A 21,440-nucleotide genomic window follows, 5' to 3' on the forward strand; every position below is an offset into this window, starting at 1 on the left:
GCTCTGTCTCAGTTCAGCAGTGCAACAATTTTTTTTTTTTGGTGGTGGTGGTAGGGGGGGCCAGCACCATTCGCAGCCGAATAGTTACAAGATCCATGGACATCACTCAAATTGGAAGGACCTAGGCAAAGGGTACCCAGAGCAAACCAATTATAGATTTGACAAAAATCTTAGAAAGGGAGGGGAGGGGACGATGATTAATGAGAATTGCACCCCTTATGAGTCTCTGAATACTTATTTCCTTAAAATACAGTGAAACCTCGGCTTGCGAGTAATCCGGTTTGCAAGTGTTTTGCAAGACAAGCAAAACTTGTCTCGCAAACCGAGTGTTGATTCTATTTGCGAGCACGCCCCCCCCCCTGAGAACCGGCATCGCTCCCCCCACTCGCACCGGAACCCCCCCACCCAAACAACTAGAAACTTGCCCCCCCCGTCCGGCTCCGGCATGCAGCCCACAGGACGTGCCGGTGTCGCTTGAAGAACTTCCTGCCTCTGCCGGGCCTTGAGCATGCATCTGCGCATGCTCAAGGCCTTCTAATTCTCCCTCTCGCCGAGATTCTCGGAGATCTGCGAGAGGGAGAATTGGAAGGCCTTGAGCATGCGCAGATGCATGCTCAAGGCCCGGCAGAGGCAGGAAGTTCTTCAAGCGGCACCGGCACGTCCTGTAGGCTGCGTGCCGGTGCCAAATGGGGGGCAAGTTTCAAGTTGTTCGGGCGGGGGGAGCAGCGCTTCTGGCCTTGTGGGGAGGGGGGAACGTATCAAGCGAGTTTCCATTATTTCCTATGGGGAAACTCGCTTTGATATCCGAGTATTTTGGTTTATGAGCATGCTTCTGGAACAAATTATGCTCGTAAATCAAGGTTCCACTGTATATGCTTTTTGTCTCGTCTGCCGTTCTCTGTGCACAACAGCAAAATGAAATGCCAAGTGAGTCTCGCATTCAAATGCAAGCCACTTATCCATCACCAGGTTCATTGTCCATTTCTGACAATATGTAGAAAAACCTTCCATCTAATCTAAGCTTTAGATTTATATACCGTATCAGCTCCTGAAGTAGGGGCTTGACTTGGTCTACATAAGACTTCAACAAATCGGGAAATCAGTTTGACATGTGAATTACTAAACAAAGACAACACTCCTTAGTACCATTTTCCAGAAACTGTTGAAATAACATTGTTCATCGATTTACGAAAAATCTGGAGAGAGAGAAGAGTGCTAATATAACTAGGAATTTCATTCCAAATTGTTGCAAACCTAAACGAAAAAGGAGCAAGAGATTACCAACAAGCTTTATCCCTTTCACGGAAGGAAGGGAAGTTTGTACTTCTGAGAATTCCTTGAAACAAAAGGCCACGTATAATTCTGAATATCATAAAAGCGCATTTAAATCGAATTCTAAAGATTAACAGGGAGCACAGTTGTGCTGGAGAAACCATTTACTCACCTATATAAATGTAAGGGAGACTTTTCTTCTTCTAAACACATGTCACCTTTATGGAATTTTCCCTCCTTTCCTGTTCCAATGATACCACTTGTTAGATCTTTTACCAGGTTGAAATCCATGGCTTGATTTTTCCATTTGTGATTTGATTTCTCTAGTCCATAGTCCACTTCGAGGTCCTTTTTTTTGTTAGTGTTTTTAAGCTGTGAGGTGGGGATTAGATTGTCTTTTTGGAAGTCGGAGAGGTTGTTCATAGTCTCTGTGTCCTGCTCTGGTTGCTTGCGAATGTGCCTGACAACCATAGCAATCATGCAGATTAACACAAGCAGAGCTACAACCCCGACACCCATGAAAACCGCCACCCAGGGAAAGCCGTTGTCTTCATTAGGAGGCTGTGGCATGGAGACTGTGTACACGGGAAACTCACATCGGCTGCCCATAAAGCCATAAGGGCAAGCACAGGCAAAGCTGTTGTCATGACGCCCACCGTGACATGTGCCACCATTCTGGCAGGGTCTGAAGACACAGTCGTCTCTGGTTTTGACATCACAGTTCTTGCCACTGTAGCCCGCCAGGCAAACACAGTTATAGTCATTGATCAGATCTTGGCAGGATCCCCCATTAAAGCATGGATTCCTGGCACAGTCATTGATGTTAATCTCACATTTAGAACCCGCAAAGCCAGGACGACAGCGACATATTCGGGTGTGACCCAAATCAAAGCAGTGGCCACCTGTAAAAATAAAAAAGTCTGTTACTTATAAAGTCTGCAAAGAACTAATCACCTTGTTGTGCATGACTTTTCCCCGTTGGTAATGTAGTAAATGATGGCAGATAAAGACCTGAACGGTCCATCCAGTCTGCTCATTAGTTATACCCATTAAAAATACATGATTAAATTAACTGGTCTCTTAAGCACATAAGCATGACCTCTGACGAGTCAGACCATAGGTCCATCATGCCCAGCAGTCCGCTCCCGCGGCGGCCCCCCAGGTCAATGACCTGTAGTGATCTATTACTCAAGAGCATTTTGTCTTGTATAGTAACCCTCTAATTGTACCCCTGGATTCCCTTACCCCTCAGGAATTCGTCCAATCCCTTTTTGAAACCCAAAACCGTACTCTGCTCAACCACCCCCTCTGGAAGCGCATTCCAGGTGTCCACCACTCTCTGGGTGAAGAAGAACTTCCTAGCATTTGTTCTGAACCTATCTCCCTTCAATTTTTTTGAGTGTCCTCTAGTTCTTGTTGCCCCCGCCAGTCTGAATAATCTGTCTCTCTCTACCTTCACTATACCCTTCATGATCTTATAAGTTTCTATCATATTCTTATAAGTTTCTTCTTTGATATTTCTGGTACACAGACTGTACACAGTCCAACTGGTATTGTCCTAGGTTCCAAATGCTGAAGTTGCCGTTCAAGCTCACTCCAGCCTATTTGACCATTCTGACAAAAGCCCTTGATGCTCATTTTCTATTTGAGGGCCACTTTTGCAATACAATCTGATCTAATAACTGCTGTTTAATCACTATTATCTCCTTGAAAGGGATGACTGCAGTATATTTCAACCTGTGCCCAGGACATGGAATGGAATTTACAGCAGGCTAAACGTTTTAAAAGGATTAAGAGCATTACGTAAAGGAGAAACACTACTTTATATAGAGAAAGCTTAAAGCCCGACCCCAACACACCATTTAGACATGGATTGCTGGTACATTTGTCCACTTTCTTCTCACAGTTTGATCCCGTGAAACCCAGTGGGCACGTGCAGGTGTAGCTGGCTCCTAGTTCCCTTTCCCTACATGTACCGCCATTGAAGCATGGTGAATCTGCACAATTCAAGGCACTGTTTTCACAGCGAGCTCCATAATACCCTTGAGGGCACTCACAAATGTAACTGTTCTCCATGTCCTGCAAGGGAAAAAAAAAATTGCACAGTATAAGAATATGCTCAAGGCCAGATGCTTGAAAAACATCTGTTGGGGGAAGCAAGCAAGCAAAGTTTCACTTCAGCGTAAATTTACTGCTCTAAAAAGTGTTTACCACAGGACAGGCATGAAAGGATGATATTTTCATCCTGTTTGGTTAAATGGATTCCTTCTTACAATGGGTAATAAGGGCTTGGTGATTTAATTGAGAATGAGATAATGCTCTTCAAGCTTGGCTCGAGTTCCCAGAGGAAAATTAGCGTCTAATACTGGCTGATCTGTCTTGTTCTGAAGATAAAAAAATATTTACATAGCAATACTCTAAACAAAATCTAGGAGCTAATATCCATGCAAACATGTGATGATTAAGTGATTCTCAAGCTGACCCTCTTTAGGGGGGAAAAAAAAAAAAAAGACTTAAAATATTCTTAATTTCTATAGGGTTAGTTGCTGAAGATAGAAATGCCCATAAATTGCAGCGATATCTTGTTTCAGGATGGATTGACTCGCTTGTCTTTTTGTTTTTTTTTGTGGTACCATTTTTAAAATTCATATAATAAAGTTCCTTGCAGAATTTGCAAGTATACATGAAAGCCATGACCATACTGAAAATTGGGCAGTAAAATTACTTCTAGAGAAGCAAAAATATGAAGCATACATTGACCCCACACAGAAGGAGTTGATTTTTATCCCGTCCTCCCAGTAGCTCAGAACGGTCTACAAGTAAACATTCACAATGGAGTGTAATTGGACATACAAGATTATACAGTAGATTTAAATGTTTGGACATACACGGCTGTGCAGCAGTTTAAATACAGGGACTATACAGCAAATTAAGAGCAGTAGTTTAAGTATAAGTAGTTTAGTTTAAATACAAGTTATTTGAGTACAGGCTGAGAGAGGACTATATAGGAATTAGGGGGAAGATTAGAAAGGAGAAGGAAGAGTAGAGGTGGGGCTTAAGGGGGAGGAGTGTAGACTGAGGGTGACCTTTAGTTGAAGAGGAGGGTCTTTACCATTTTCCGGAATGTCATTAAAGAGTTCTGTAGTCTGAGTTGAGGGGGGAGTTGGTTCCAGAGATGGGGAATGAAGTGGCTGTAGGAGCGTTTGCGGGCATGGAATGTTGCTACTTCTTGGGATTCTGCAAACAGCAAAGGCTCAACTATTCCACAGTGATGAAGGCAAACCAAAAAGTATCCTGCTTCCAACAGTGGCCAATCCAGGTCACAAAATACCTGGCAGAATCCCAAGTAGTAAAAAGAAAACTGTGGAGTGCTTTATTGGAAAACGATGAATAATGTCAAATCAAATACATCTTTATATGTGGATTGATTTGACATTATTCATCGTTTTCCAATAAAGCACACGTCAAGATTCATTGCACTCCAGTTTTCTTTTTACTACTTGGGATTTTGCCAGGTATTTTGTGACCTGGATTTGCCACTATTGGAAGCAGGTTTAATGACCTTTTGTCTGACCCAGTACGGCTTTTCTTATATTATCAGGGTTAAGAACACTGTCCAAAGACAAGTGTGTTAACCGAGTTGCCGGCCTGGCCCTGCCAAGCCCCACCCTCAGCAACATTTTGATCCAAGCGGACGTCATCGTTCCCATCTCCACCCTGCCCTTTTTGTTTCTCACCCAACTTCAAACAGATGCTTGAACTCTTCCCCATCTTATTTGCTCGATACTAGGTTACCGACTTATTGTACCGTCTTCTAAATGTACTTGTTACAAAAGCATCTTTGACTGTAATCCCTGGAACTATCAGGATTAGAATTCTCTCTGCTTACCGCGCAGCTGCCTCCATTTCGGCAAGGGTTGCTGTCGCATTCGCTGATCTTGCGTTCACAGTCGACGCCGCTGAATCCAGGCTTGCATGAGCATGTGTAACTGCCTTGCCCCGTGTTCGAGCAAGTAGCGCCATTTTTGCAAGGCTTGTGGTGAGTACAGTAGTTGAGGTCTGTAAATATATCCAAAAAGATTCATGTAATAAGCACTTTGACCTAGCTATTTAGGCATGGCATAGAAAAAGGACTTTAAAATAACCCCCTTTTACTAAAAGGTCCTCTGAATTAAGTCACAATGCTTGCTTAAAGCATGAGAAAATGCTTACCTGCAAGACATTAAGGCATTTTGCGGTAATTTCCCCTTTTCCACACATTAATATGGGAGGGATTAAAATAATTTTTGGGGGGGGAGGGAGCGAATGGATGTAGATAACACTATTCAGCTAGTGCATTCTGATTAATGCAAGCTAACCTGATAATGCAGACTTGCCCCCTTTTATCAAGCTGCGCCAGAGGTTTTTAGTGCGGACCGGCGAGATAAGTGCTCAGACACTTACAGAACTTCGAATGTCGGAGCATTTACCGCGCCAGCTCAAGGTTAAGCTCTAGCGCAGCTCGATAAAAGGGGCCCTTAATGTGGAAGCACAGGTGGTGGTTAAGTGCCGTTGCATTAACTTTCTTGCAGGTACTCTATGCTAATGGCAGCGTTAGTGCACATCCTGGAAAAAAAAAAAAAAAAAGAGGAGAAAATATTTCTACTATTACTGCTCGACAGAACCAGGCTGAATCTGGGCTGAGAGCATGGAAAGCTCTCCATTGAAGATACACTAAGCCCAGATTCTAAAGCCCTTTATTAAGAAGAGTCCAAGGATCCTTAGTTTGTAGTTAGCTAGATTCCTGTCCAAAAAAAAGTGTTAAGAGGCACAAACATTATTTAACCATCACTGGGATTCTAACTAAAATTTCCTCAGAACAGCTCTATACAGGCATCACACCGATGCACCATAAACATGAATAATTTCAATGAATAACTGAAGCTTATGAATCAAGGACAAGGTTTTTATGAATGGTTAGCACACATCTGCCACAGAACCTATATTAATAAAAGTAGGCCCTATGGCGTGGAACATGCAATAATTATAACCAAGAAGCGGCGTCGAAAGCGAAGAAGCTGACGCAGGCGGCACATTCTTCGCTGCTCGCACCAAAGTTAAAATGGTACGGGGAAGGGGTGCCCAATTCCCCAGGCGCTGTTACCCTTACTATGCCAACTCAGAATTTGTTTCCTCTTCCATAGCCGTTTCGATTTAAACTGCACTGCTTAAAAATGTTTGCTGTAGCACTTATTACCTCCTCCATGCAATTGGACCCTGCTATTTGGGTTTTTACCAGGTACTAGTGACCTGGATTGGTCATTGTGATAGGCTACTGGGTTATATGACCATTGCTCTGACACAGTAAGGCTATTCTTATGTTAACCAGCTAAAGGCCCCTTTTCTTAAAGGGTGGTTATGTTTTTGCACTTTATTGTTAAGAGCAGAGAAAATAGTTGGTTATGCATATTTGTAAGTTGAATGTGCTTTTATTAACTTCTTATATGATATATTTGTGTATTGCACTTTTGAAGTTTAGAAAATGAATAAAGAATTTTTTTTTTATTTTAAAAAAAGCAGTATCACGCAGAAAGTGCAAAAGGCAGTTAAATGTTGGGAGTGTGTGCAGTGCATTCCCTGCAGTTACCACACACAAGTTATCACTCATTTGCAATTAATGCAGATGCACCCTGCTAACTATACAAGTGACAGCCTGTGCTTAAGAATAAAAAACCAAAAACGAAACAAGACCTACAGTACAGGTGCCGAACAAGATCTAACAAAACTGCAGGGAAATGTACAGGGTGCAGGAATTTTCATTTACAAAAATTTAACCAAACGCATAAAAATGTATAAAAATGACATTTCATAAAAAATACATGAAATAACATCCAAAGTTCAGGTCCTGACATTTGTGTGGACCGGACCCATCACGGTCCGTGTTTCAAAGAAACACTTCTTCCTCAGGGGTCCCAAATGTTGGTACGTCAAATATGAGAAAAACCAAATCTAGAATAGACTTTGTACTTTGCAGTGCAGCACCTTATACAGGATATTTTTACACCTGTCTATTCTATATTTGGTTTGTTCTATCTTACCTGGTTTTTCTCATATTCAACGTATCAACTTTTGGGACCCCTGAGGAAGGAGTGTTTCTTTGAAACATGGACCAGTCTGGTCCACACGAATGTCAGGACCAGAACTTTGGATGTTATTTAATGTATTTTTTTAATGCGATTGATATCCATTTTATACATTTTTATAAGTTTGGTTAAATTTTTGTAAATTAAAAATTCCTGCACCCTGTACTTTTCCCTGCAGTTTTGTTTTGACTGTGTACATGCTGAAAGAAAACAATTCTTCTCTGCTGATGGCCTCTTTCAGTAGCACATGCAGATATCTGGTTGGAACCAGCTTTCTGATATGTGATTTTTTTTCTAGTCACCACTGTTCTTATTCCAGTGTGGAGAAAACAAAAAAAAAACCTCTGGAGTGATGATGTTCCTAAATGGACTTTATTTGAAAGTGTCAAAGTTCCAAAGGTACACTGAAATCATCCATATAAAATAATTTCATCCACATAAAAATAAATCATCCACATAAAAGCCTTAAAGGACCTAGTCCGCTAGGGATAGAGGACCCAACACGGTCTGCGTTTCGACAAAAAGTCTTTTTCAGGGGTCCCTGGGGGTCCTATAAAGGTGAATATGTGGGAAACAATTATGTGGTGAGCCGGAAGTGAGACACTGCTTGCAAGACTTTTTGCCGATACGCAGACCGTGTTGGGTCCTGTATCCCTAGCGGACTAGGTCCTTTAAGGCTTATGTGGATGATTTATTTTTATGTGGATGATTTCAGTGTACCTTTGGAACTTTGACACTTTCAAATAAAGTCCATTTAGGAATGTCACTCCAGAGTTTTTTTGTTTTCTCTGGATTTTCTTCTTTGTGGATATTTTGGGGTCAATTCCTTTTGTTTTTTGCTTATTCCAGTGTGGCACAGTACTTATTTGCCAGATTGTAGGCAACAATCGGTTCTATTCAGCAACAGGGTTTCATACTGTCTCCTATCTTATTTAATATCTTAAGCCTTTGGCTGAGCTGCTGCAGTCAATGAGCTCAAAATTCTATATCTATGCAAATGTGCTACTATTCACACACACTGAATCAGATCTACATCTACCATCATGGCTTTGGCGGTATACAAGAATAAAATTATTATTATTATTATCATATCAGAGAAACATGATGGCACATAAAGGCCCAAGTGGCCCATCCATTCTGTCTGTCCACAGCATCCACTATCTCCTCTTCCTAAGAGATTCTACATGTCTGTACTATAACCAAATATGGTTTCAAACCAACATCAACAGTCATTCTCGAGAGAGAAGAAATCTCAGACATTCCAAAGAAATATTTTATGCCCTTGTGGTATGGGTTCCGTTGTCTTATCGATCCTACAAAAACCTCTCATATGTTACAAATAATTTTCTTGTGCTTTTTCACCACAAATACCTTAAACCAAACAAATACTTTTAATTTATACAAATATCAAATGCTACTTAACTTCAAAATCCCCTTGCTTGCAATTGCACTAAGCAATAGTCTCCCGACAGGATCTGTTTTGCTGCTCACGGCAGCTTCAAGGGTCTATCGCAAGGGTAATTATGTGGAAACATTCCAAGTTCCCCAGTGATTCATCACAACATGCCTGTCCCATGCTTTTTTAAATTCAGACACAATCTTTGAACTATTCCACACATCTATCTACTACCCTTTCTACAGAAAAAGTACTTTTTAAAGATTACTCCTGAGCCTATAAGGTTAACATATTTGTGAATGACAAAAAAAAAAAAAAAGACAAATGGCTCTGCCCCATCTCCACCCCTAGCCTCTCTCCAAGGCAGCTTCCAACACAGGGCTGCTCTGCTGAGGCATATGCCATCAGCTGTACCGTCCCCTGCCCCTCCTTACAGCACAGCCTCATATCAGACTGCCTCCCACTTTTCTATAATGCTGCAGCAAAGCCTCCCTGGACACACTTGCAGCCAGAGCTGATGTAGAGTATTCGATGTGAAGAAGTGTAGAGTGATACATTTTGGGGGGTAAAAATCCAAGGGAACCGTTATGTGCTGGGAGGTGAGAGGCTCATAAGCACTGACAGAGGGGGACCTTGGGATGATTGTGTGAGGATCTAAAGGCATCTAAACAGTGTGATAAGGCAGTAGCTTTAGCCAGAAAGATGCTAGGCTGTATAGAAAGAGGAATAACCAGCAGAAAAGAGAGGTGTTGATGTCCCAGTATAGGTCGTTGGTGAGGCCGCACTTGGGAGTATTGTGTTCAGTTTTGGAGGCCGTATCTGGTGAAGGATATAAAGACTTGAAGTGATCCAGAGGAAGGCGACAAAAAATGGTAAGGGGTTTGAACCAAAAGAAGTATAAGAGACTAGAAGACCTAGATATGTATACTCTGTAGGAATGAAGGGACAGGGGAGATATGACAGATGTTTAAATACTTGAAAGGTATTAATATAGAACCAAATCTTTTCCAGAGTAGAGAAAATGGTAAAACTAGAGGGCATAATTTGAGGTTGCAGGGAGGAAGACTCAGGAGCAATGCTAGGAATTAATTTTTTTTACAGAGAGGGTGGTAGATGCCCTCCCGAGGGAAGTGGTAGAGAGGAAAACGGTGATAGAATTTTTTAAAAGCATGGGATAAACAGAGAATCTCTAATTAGAAAATGAAGGATGTGAATTAAAGAACTAAGGCCGGCACTGGTCTGTGTCCCATATGTGGTGATTTGGTGTAGAATGGGCTGGGCTGGGGAGGGCATCAATGGGAACTCCACTAACTTGAAACATGAAGACATTAGTGGCCAGATTTATGGTAGATATCCTGCAAACAGGATGGTTGGATAGGCTGAAGAGAGCTTGGACTGCAACTTCAGCATTTGGAACCTTGGACAATACCAGGTGGATTTTAGTCTATTTTCCAGAAATATCAAAGAAGAGAAGTTAATCATGAATTTTTAATGGATATAATTAATGGGCAGAATGGATGAACCATTCAGGTCTTTATCGGCTGTCATTTACTATGTTACTATGGATGTCCTAAACAAATCTTCAGATGCAAGCCTGCCCGCTCCTCTATTTTTCAGGTTTACTGAAGATTCATTTAGGACATCCAATACTCTGTACTAGCTCTGGCTCCTAATCTACCTTCAAGAAAACATACTTCGGGGGGAGGGGGGGTTAGCAAAGGATAATACAATACAGTAACTGCCATGTTAACCCCTGTTTTATTTAATGGCAGAGACAACAGGTATTTTTTCTTAATTACTTTGTACTCATATGAAGAGTAGTTTGAATTTGTTTGGTGGGGGGGAAGGATGGGGGATTTTTATTACAGTATGTAAATGCTGAAGAAAAGCTGGAAGCTCATGCTGCAGGAAGAGGGAATGAGTGCAGGAAGAGGGGGGAAGACAGTGTGATGAAAATGGAGAAAGAAACAAAACAAGTTCTGGAGACAGGATTGAAAAGACAATAAAAAGTCATTACCTAGTCCAAGAGCAATCACCACAAACTGCTCTAAAACATGTTACAAAAAGAAGTGGGTGGGTAAACACCAAAGTGAGGCTTGGAACCACCAGGAGAGGCTACTGGAGCACCAGAGTGAGGCTTGGAATTCAAAGAACAGCAGAGGACCGGCACATTGCCAGGTCTGTGTTCTTCTCTCCCAATTGAGCTGCTTTGGAACGCTGTTTGCAGGAAATTTTGAGTAGCTGCAGGGTGCAGTTTTTTGGGCTGTTTTAGATTTCTGTGCTGTATCATGGCACAGTATTCTCCTTACAGGGCTCCTTACATTCCAGGGCTCAGGAAGATGAAAGGGAGCAAATACAGCCTTTACCCTAGTTAAGGCAAGTACAAAGTGTTCAAGTTTTGTTATACATGTGCAGTTTCTCTTTCAAAATGAGCTTTGTTAAGTCCACAAGTGCAAAGTGCCCTCAATGTTCTAGCTGCCGTTTCTCCCGGTTCACCAGAACTATCTCTCTCCATTGTGTGGAGTCTTGGCTGTTTTATGTTTGTTTTGGGAAATGTACAGTACATCTCTGAAAATATTTGTGTTGTGCTGAAAAGTTCTCAGCCCATCTAACAAAGTTGGGGCAGTCTTCATCCAGGGCTATACCCTTAGTTTCCATTTTTTTCATTGTCAAAAAAGTACTAAACAAAAGGTGGAAACTCACTGGACTAAGTGTATAGCTCTGGATAGAGACTGTCCCAACTGAAGTTAATTGGGCTGAGAATTTTTTAGCACTTCCTTGTACATTGGGCTGCTATTTAAAGTAACTGGGCAGGATTATTTAAAAAAAAAAATCTGGCAACACTGGGAACAGCCAATAGCACATGCCTCAACAAAGCGGTTTGCGCATATTTCTTCTTGCTGTCACAGACCCGAACAAAAGAAAAATAAAAGCCGCCTGGATGCCTGATAGAGCTCTCAAAGAGAGGACATGTCCGGGGTAACCCAGACATCTGGTAACCCTATGAGCCTATTACCTCTTATCTTCATCCCATGCCCTCTCTCTGGAGTTTCCTTTCAATTGAAAGACTCTCCTCGTGTATTTATGCCATGTAGGTATTTAAAGTGTCCTCTCCAACCTTTCCTCAGGAATGGGCAAGATGGCAACAAACTCTGCCTGAACCCAAGCAAAACAAGAGATTCTTTGGGTTTCTAACACAAGTGGACAAAAGCCCACTTTTGAGAAGTATGAACTCCCCCTAAAATCACAGTTCAGGAATCTTCAGAATACTGCTAGACTCGCTACTCATTCTGATCCCACAAATTCAAACTTTTAAAAATTGTCTCATCTGTCAGCTACGAAATCTCTCTCAATATTTTGCAAAGACAAGTCAGACCACAGTTGTCCATACTATGATAACATCGACTAGACTACTGTAATGCCCTATATATTGGTCTAACCAAAAAGTTTGCCATCAGCTGCAACTAATTCAGAATGCTGCAGCATGAGCAATAGAAGGCTGCAAGCGGAATGACCACTTTATACTCTTCCTGCAAAAGCTATACTGACTATCAGTACCTTATAGGACTAAATTCAAAACTGTGTTTACTCTTCAAAAGGTCCTCAGATAAAATGGCCAGAATACTTAAAAGAATAAATTAATCCTTTACACACCTTTGAGACTTCTAGAGGTTCTCTCAAGGAGCAGAGCTGGAGATGTACTCAACCCTGAGGTGGGAGGGGAACTAGAGGGAGACAAGATATGCCGAACCTGCGAGAAAGTGGAACAAGAGAGGGGAGAGAGATGTGCTGGACCCGCTGGGAAGGTGAACACAAAAGGTAAGAAATGCTAGATCAGAGAGAGAGGACTATGCCAGACCATGAGAAAGGCCAGGTGAGAAAGGAGAGATGTTGGATGATGCTCCTTCTAATGATTGGCTGGGTGCATGCAAATTTTTTCAAATGTGAACAAGCAGCTCTAAAATTTGTTGTGAGCAAGTTCTAAAAACCAACAATTTTCCAGATTTGCAAGTACTTTTGTGAGCGACCATATAAAGTCTAACCAACACTCTTAGAATGTATGATTACTCATGAGTTCAGCTTAAGAGGGAACATAGATGCTGGATTAAGAGTGTGGGAGGAAGGAAAAAGTGGAAGGGACAGGGCACAGACCATAAATGCTGGGCATAGAGTAAGAATGGAGACAAGCAATGGTGGAAAAGGGGTGGGATGGGAACGCCAACAGGAATTGTTCATCACAAGGGGAAGGATAGGGTCACATAGGACAATGCTGAATGTAAGGGGAAGAAGGGACACAAAGAGCAGATGCTGAATATGGGGGGGGGGGGAGATAAAACAGGAATAATGAGAAGAGATGCTAGTGAGGACAGATAGGGACATGGAGAAAAGTGTTGGTGTAGACAGGAGACTCTGGAAAGGCAGGAAAAACAGAGAAAGGTAGAAAGGCAGAACAAATTGAATGGAAAAATAAAATGCTCAGACTACAAAAGGTAGAAAATATTTTATCAATTGAACCATGTCAGCTTTGGTAAATTTGATATCTTGCATTTCCATTTTGCTGGTATTGCTGAGGGTGGAGGCTACTGGAGCGAAGGGGAGGGGAGTGGAGCAGAGCGAGCAAAACCTGGTGTTAGAGGGCACTTGTATTTAAATTATTTCAACTAGGGTTGAGATCTCCGCACCACCAAATCTTATCATGATCATTTGCAATATCCATGCCAGACTACTCTTCAGAAATGAACGTCTCAAAAAAATAAAAAAGAAATGAAATGAATGTCTCATTTTCACAACTCATAGGAGCCTTGTCCTTGCCTACAGACAAGATGCTTCTGGCAAGAGCTCTTGACCAACCTAGTAGTGGGTTCTAAATGCTGCTTGCATTCCACTCTTTTGCAAAATGCTGGATCATTATGGATTGTTTTGCATCCAGTTTCTACATAGCCTGAACAGAAATGACATACATGCTGCCAGGATTGTCATTAAAGTTAATTTAGTGTTCTCAAATAAGGCTGTAGACAGTACGCTCTCAGATCCTTCAAGGAATATATAAATCACTCAGTCTAAGATAGTATGTTGCCATTGGAACCTACAGCTCTTACAAGAGTTATGTGGAAGACACTAACCTTGGTCACAGAAGAGGCCACCCCAGCCTTCATCACAGTCGCACTGCCACGGCATTGTACATGTCCCATGGCGGCAGCCTGCATGTGGAACGCACTCATTACAGAGACGACCTTGCCAGCCAGGCAGACAACTAAAGCATTAAAAAAAAAATATATATATATTTTTTAAAATTATACATTGTAGAAGGTAAAAATGCAAATATAAGTTTAGCTCATGCATTTTTTTTTTCATTGGCAAATCAAGGTAAATTACATTGGGGCACAAGATATTTCCCCGCCCCTAATAGGCTTGCAAACTAAGCCTCACTTACTAATTTGCATAAACTTTACACAGCTCCCATTATTCTCAATGAGTCATGTTTACTAAGCCAGCACTTCTTAACCCTGGAGGCATACCTAGCCAATCAGGTTTTCAGAAATATTAATAAATGTGCATGAGAAGTTTGCATATACTGGAGAGCCATGGTATGCAAATTCACTGTGAATCCTGAAAACCCAACAGGCTAGGTGTGCCTCCAAGAAAGTGAACTCTAAATACATAAGGCAGATTAGTAAAAGACGACCTTAACAAGACTTAAGTTTGTACCTGAAACAATGGAAGGTGAAATGACTTACTCCAAAGATCAAGAGGGTTAACCAAGGCTGGCCCTACCAATAGGTGGGACTAGGTATCCACATGGGACAGCTGAAATCTGGGGCAGCTTGGCAGTCAGCCGCAGCCCTATAGCAAAGAAAGCGGCTCAAGGCCTGCTGTGTATCATCCCCTCTTACACTTGGGACGGAGAATGCCTTGAGTGCACATCTGCTCAAGATCCTGCGATGCCACTACCATCAGCCAACAATTGTGACAACATGGATAGGAATGAAGGGAGACTGGTGGGGAGGGAGCCTTGGACAATTTCTGAGGGGCTGCACAGCTAAGCATTCATCTAAAGCAGTGGTCTTCACTAATTTTTATACTGGGGCCGCTTGGTATTCAAATGATCTGAAGGAGAGCAGCTAAGACTAGGGTTACCATAGGGCTCCAGAAAAAGGAGGATGGATTCAGACATCTGGGTTTTACATCCATTGAAAGCGATGGAACTAAAACCCAATTGTCCGAATCCATCCTCCTTTTTTTCTAGAACCTTATGGTAACCCTAACTAGGGCGCATCCATCACTTCGAGCCTACCTTCAAACTTTTTTTTATTGGAGGGTGAGTGTTTCAAAATTCATTCTCTATCTAGACATGTCCTTCAAACATGAAGCTCTTCCTCCCAATCCATTTTCCCCTTTCTGACCCAAGCATGGATAGAGGAGCAGAGAGTACAGGGGGAAAAAATACAAATCAGAATGACAGGTGCGCCCCCGAGTTAACATAGTAAATGGCAGCAGATAAAGACCCGAGTGGTCCATCCAGTCTGCCCAATCATAAATTAATTTATTTTAAATGGTCCTTTCTCTTAGATATTTGTGGGCCAGAAACCCAGAGCCCTGTCCAGTAGTGTGCTTAGGTTCCATCTACTGGTGTCTCCATCAAAGTTTACTCCAGCCCATCTTAACCATCCCAGCCATAAAAACCCTCCCCAGCCCGTCCTGCTGCTGTTGGCCCTCAGGTCTTGCACTGAAGAACACCGATCTAGGGTATCAAATACCCTTGGGCTAGACATGCGGTCAGTCTTAAGCTCAGTGCTAGGCTACTTCTCTACTCCCTACAAAATACATATTAAACATGTGAACTATTGAACAAGCAAAAACTACATGGTTCAAAAGGTTGACTCACATGCATTCTCCTGGTTTCTTGCACTTTCCATATTCACTGCACCCAGTCAAGCAGATTGCTGAAAGACAGATTTTTTTTTTTAATGATTTTCAACGAAATTCAAACACGCAGGAGGTAAGAGTGACAGTAATTGCAGACCTTGCAAAAGCAACACAATAGCATTTTTCAGTTAGACCAGTGCGAAATTAAAAAAAAAAAAAAAAGGTGTACGACTTGAATAAAAAAAAAAAAAAAAAAAAAAAAGGACGTCCACCTGTCCTTTTGGTTTTGTTTTACCATAAATGCTAGCGTCTACTTCTGTTGACTCTGTAAAGCTCCAAGTTTGCTTTGTGGGATGGAAAGCCGTGCACCTAGTGACAGAAGAAATACAATCTCACCCTCCCCCCCAACATGTGCTTCACTTTTCACATCTGGGAGGTCTTGCATGGGCCTCTTCCTGTCAACAACAATATGCACCCGCTTATCAATTCGCACTCGGGTGGACTCTGCCCCTTACCCTCACTAATCTGCTCCGTTTAAGCAAGCAGCCGGTTAATTTACTGCTGTTTGCTCTGTGCGACATCGATTTTGCACGCTTACAAGTGCCGTGTTTAATGCCTGGTTGACTCTGAACAGATGCCTTCCTCCCCTCAATAGCTGGCAGCTGCTTCATTGTTGCTCGTGGGTTGCTTAAGCCAGGGCTCCCGGCTGCAGCTGCAGTCCCTGGCCTAACAATAACCGCAACAGGGCAGCGCGTGGCGGACAAGAACCCTCACAGCGCGTGCAGCCATCTAAACCACCCCCAACCCCCTCTCAGAGGCAGGCACGAGTGAATAGAGCAGTGTTAACCCCCTGCACCTCAGCACGCACTCCCTGCCATTCCCAGCTCCGCCTCCGCTACCTTTGGGCGCTCTCCCTCCCTCCCCCTCCCTGCGCAAGGCTGGTCACTTGTAGCTTGTATACAGCTGCTAGCAGGCGATTAGTTACATTACTTTGGGAAGGGAAGAGAAACGCAGCAGAAGTCCCGTCTCTTCCAGAGCATGCAGTGGGGAAAAAGCTGAGAAGATGAAGAGAAGTGGGAGTAGAAGTCTAGTGAAAAAATGGGCGGTCTCGAAGGTGACGTGCCTTGCCCTACCTTTGAAGCAAAAGAAAGTTTAATGCTGAGAAAATTAAGAAGGGGAGGGGAAGTGTTGGTGCGACCAGCGAGTCATCTCCAGTTATACAGTGTATGTCTTAGCTCAAAGCCCTAAGAATTATTACCATATGAATAAGGCAGACCTTTTTCTCTGGTACTGTACTCGGCAGACAGAGCATGTTTATCTACCTTAGGCCATACCCTAAGAAACAGTCACCTGAAAAAAAGCAGGTGGGGGGAAGGAAAGGAGTGAGCCTGAGGTTTGGAATCGGGGGTAGGTAATTCCAGTCCTCGAGAGCCGGAGCCAGGTCAGGTTTTCAGGATATCCACAATAAATATGCACGAGATAGATTTGCATCTCAAGGAGGCAATGCATGCAAATCCATCTCACACATATTCATTGTGGATATCCTGAAAACCTGACCTGGCTCTGGCTCTCTATGACTGGAATTGCCCACCCCTGGAATAGATGAAGAGCATAATGGAAGAAGATAGTGAAAAACTGTCAAGTTGACGGAAGGAAACTGAGGAGACCTCAGAAAGAAAAGAGATGGAGGAAAAAGAACTATGTGGAGTTGCTATATGGCAATCTTTTGAGAGAAGATGTAGGAACCTGAAATAAGCAGAATATGATGCTGAAAAGGTCTCAGTTCAACCAACTTACTTCCTAAATTCCGAGTGTTATTTCGTAACTAGCTGAAAAAATATTTTATTAGCTTAACTGCCGATTTGCAGAAAAAAAATTCTATGTTTTGACGTTGTTTCATCGACTGAATCTTACCCACATCATTCTCTTCCGGCCCCCCCCCCCCCGGCAAGTCCATTTTAGTCTATCCACTTTTCAGAATGATGCACAGATAAGTTGGCAATGGTATGGTGTATGGGTAACGGATGAAATTCAAATTTCAAATTTTTCCATCTATGGCCAGATTGAATAAAAACAGGACAACGCCCGTTATTGCTTAAGCAAGAAATAGGACAACACGAGGAAAAATGGGGCTGTTGTGTAACCCAGTTCATCCAATATAGAGCTTACTGCCCGATTATGCAGGTACCATATAAGACAATATATTAAAAAGGTCACCACATTCAAGAATTGGAAGTATGGCCTGGTTTAGAAAAATGCTGTGTTGCCATAAGAATTTCTTCTAAACAAAAAGAGTTGAATTGCAAGTATCAGATGCTAACCATACTAAAAAGTGTAAACATAGGGAATTCGAACACATAAAACCAGATATTTAAAACTTATTTGGAGACCTAGACGCCACCCTTGCCCATCTAGGCACAGGTCCTCCCCCCCTTAAGTTTAAGCCATGACAGAAAAGAGAAAAGGAAGTTGTTCCAAGTGTCAAAAAGGCCAAGACAGATCAAAAGCCATCAAAAAGCAGATACCCTAGCCAAGCAGGTAAAAGCAAGCTGATAAGGAGGCGGCTTTGCACAGGGTACAACGCTAGCAGGCTGCAATGTTTTCCTACACTTTTGTTGTCCCTCCCACCACACACCTCTACAAAATATCAGATGTATCTGGTTACACTGGAAGTTACTAGCCAGAAACCATGTTGGGTATATGCAAACAGCCTAGAATTCTAGCAATCATTAGTTTGGGAAGAAATTTGGATTCTTTATATCTTGCAATATGTGAGGTAAGAACAAGCCAAATAAACATATTTCAGGCTAAATAGGTCCATCACAGGCTGAAACCAATGTTTTAATGCATCCAGTCACCAATTTATTAGCGTCCACTGCTTGCCTAGGACTCCATAAAAATTTATCACACAACTTGCAAGTGGGAGATGCCCACAAATGAGTTTCTCCCTCGAAGCAGCGTGAAATGGAAATAACTAATTTTGTTTCCTTTTCAGGAGCTTAATTCAGATGAAGGGACTTACGTTCATTGCAGTATTCTCCCATCCATCCTGGCAGGCAGACGTGTGCGCCATCCGGCCCACAAACATAATGTCCAAATGCATCATCTCGGGCTTTGCAAAGTTTGGTGCAACTCTCCCCATAGTAATTCTCGCTGCAGATCACCCGGTAGGAATATCTCAGCTGGGTCTGCGATCCCGTTTGTACATCTTGCGACCATTCTTCCCCCACGGCCAGGGATGTCTGGATAGCAAACTGACTGATGGACCAAGCCCGATCAATGGAACCAGCTGCTAAGAAAAATGGGAAGTATTAGGATGAATGATTCTCCCAAAACTTGGAAATTTACAGGACTTAGAAGGGCAGAACGTTATACAGAGAGCAAGTAGTGAATATACTACACTAAACAAGAGTACAATTGCAAGTCAGAGAGAAAAAAAAAATTCTAAATACAAAGTCCAATTTTGTACACATTGTTCTGGAATGAGACCAAATATCTCACTATATTTCAAATAAAGGTAGTGAATATACTAAAAACCCAAACCAAAAACACCTGCTTTTTCAACGTTTAAAAACGCAGAAAACTTTCAAAGTGCTAGTTGTGTTGTTGAAATATCCTCTTCCTTTATGTCAGCAAAACATCCAAAACCCATTATTCCTTTTCCAAAGGGCGGAACTTAAAAAAAGGTGTAAAATACAGGAAAAGGCAGTCAGGACTTTGGCAGACTGCTGCTTTTCTCACCAAAGAGCGGATTTCTTTCCCACGCCAAAAATAAACTAGAGGAAGTGCAATTGTGTTGGAGATTAGGTAGGGGAAAAGAATCAAAGCAAAACTGATTTATATCATTAAGAAAGTAACTTTTGATTGTATGGCCTAGCTAACACTTAATCACACTATAAAAACATTTGAATTCGATAAGGTCAATCCAGTTTGCTTAATTTTTATAGTGACACTGACATTAACTATTTCGGGCTGATTTCCAGTGAGTGCATTCATTCTTGGGAAGCTGGCGCCCTCTTGTGTCTAAATGAAAAGATGATAATCACCTGCAGGAAGATAGTCGGACGGGGCATGGAAAGCTTCAATAATCAGCGAAAAAGTTCCCTGAAACAGAAAATAAAAGCGTGAAGCAAGTGCCAAGCATAGAATAACGTTAGCTGCAGGAGTTTCTCCGAAATCGGTTTGCATTACCAAAGTAGGATAAAAAAGGAAAATGGACCAGCCAAAGCCTTCCAAGAGTTGGCAGGACTACCATGTCAATAGGTGCACTTTAATTATCTTAATTGCAGATAGCATTACGATGTCTGATCTCAATTAAACCAAGATTCTTTGAGGTCGTTTTCTAATGGGTTGGGAGAACGTGCTTTTTGCACGTTTCGTCTCCTAGCATTGCCTTCAACTTTTATTGCAAAAGTAATGTCTCTCGTTTAATTAAGTGTAACCATATTTCATCAAGCACGGTTTCATTGAAAAAAATGCTCGCATCAATGCTACAAAGAACATGCACTCTCTAGCTGCAATATATACATACACGCGATCAGAATATTTTGCATTTTATTCATGCATAGATCTCTTCTAGAAGTAGTATTTACATCCTTTTGTTCTCGCTCAATATATTCGTGTTTCGATAATACTTCTCACCGGCCACGTGAAGTTGAAGGGTAACTTGACGAGGCTGTTGAATCCCTCTAGGGCTTTAACGCTGAAAGAGTTTGTCCCCAGAACCGGGGTGACAACGGAGCCAAAGGTGCACGAGCCGGGGGAGACCACCATCTGATAATGCTTGAGACAAATCCAAAAAAAGGTCCTGCAGTCCGGCAAACAGGACTTGCCACTGGCCAACAAGCCATTGCTATTCTCAAACTCATGCAGCTCCAGCTGGAACACTCCGGAGCAGGACACCTTGACAAAGAAGAAAAAAATATATATATGTATACAAGACTCATATCAGATCTTACTGTACTTAGCTTCTAGAGAACATGAGGAGAAAAGCTGCTTTTCTGCCTCAAGTACAAATCAGAAGTTTCGCATCTATTAATTTATTGCTACGATTGATTTTACCTGCTGAAAAATCATTAAAAGAAACGTCAAGCCAAAGATGCGCAAAGCAGCCATTCTGCCCCTTGTTACGGTGTCTCACGAGCGCTTTTTTTAAAATTTCCCCACGTCCGTGTCTCTTCCGCAAACTTCTCCCGACAGGGCGCAAACATGCAGATAAGAAGGCGTCACAGAGCAGGTCGCCTTCCCGCGAGCCCTTCCAAATATCCCCAGCAGCCCGGATCAGCGCCAGAAGTTGGAAGGTGCAGTGCAATCCAGGTGTTGAACCAACATGCCCTCCCGGGAACTAATCCTGCCCAGCTGATCGGACGAGAGGGCTCGAAGACGCGCGTTCCTCTCCAGCGGCGCAGGAACTCCCAAAGCAGGACGGGGAATTGGGACGCGCTTGCGCTTGACAGCGGGATGCTCCTTCGTCACTGGCCCACGCTCGCTAACTAGGGCGCTCGCTGCGCTTGGAGCTCTTTATATACCGTGTTGACTCACGCGGCCTGTCACTCAACGGCGTCAGCCCCGCCTCTCTTCGTCTTTACTCTTAGGTAAACCAGATGAACGTGCGCGAGCGCTCCCATTCATAGTTAATACCCTGCTGCTGCTGCCGCCGCCGCCGCCGCTGCAGTGACCACCGAGGACCCCTTCTGATTATTAACACGCCAAGCATCTGTTGATATATTTTCAGCAAGCGTACTGGGCCAGATCCGAAAAATCCGGCTGCTTTCTTAAGACAC

The 21,440-nt window shown here is 42.6% G+C and overlaps 1 protein-coding gene across 1 annotated transcript in view; it reads right to left on the reverse strand.

Moving 5' to 3' along the window:
• DLL4 (delta like canonical Notch ligand 4) overlaps window positions 1–21,161 on the reverse strand; it is a 29,464-nt gene extending 8,303 nt beyond the window's left edge. Inside the window, exons 1-9 of the mRNA XM_033952978.1 lie at window positions 20,719–21,161; window positions 20,299–20,559; window positions 19,704–19,761; window positions 18,680–18,946; window positions 15,677–15,734; window positions 13,914–14,044; window positions 5,162–5,331; window positions 3,132–3,351; window positions 1,445–2,174 (exon numbers count right to left, since the gene is read on the reverse strand). Of these exons, the coding sequence (XP_033808869.1) occupies window positions 1,445–2,174; window positions 3,132–3,351; window positions 5,162–5,331; window positions 13,914–14,044; window positions 15,677–15,734; window positions 18,680–18,946; window positions 19,704–19,761; window positions 20,299–20,559; window positions 20,719–20,772 (1,949 nt within the window). The 5' untranslated portion in view covers window positions 20,773–21,161. The remainder of the gene's footprint in view (window positions 1–1,444; window positions 2,175–3,131; window positions 3,352–5,161; window positions 5,332–13,913; window positions 14,045–15,676; window positions 15,735–18,679; window positions 18,947–19,703; window positions 19,762–20,298; window positions 20,560–20,718) is intronic.
• Window positions 21,162–21,440: the final 279 nt, after the last annotated feature.

This window comes from Geotrypetes seraphini, chromosome 7, assembly GCF_902459505.1.
Source record: "Geotrypetes seraphini chromosome 7, aGeoSer1.1, whole genome shotgun sequence".
Classification (NCBI taxonomy): domain Eukaryota; kingdom Metazoa; phylum Chordata; class Amphibia; order Gymnophiona; family Dermophiidae; genus Geotrypetes; species Geotrypetes seraphini.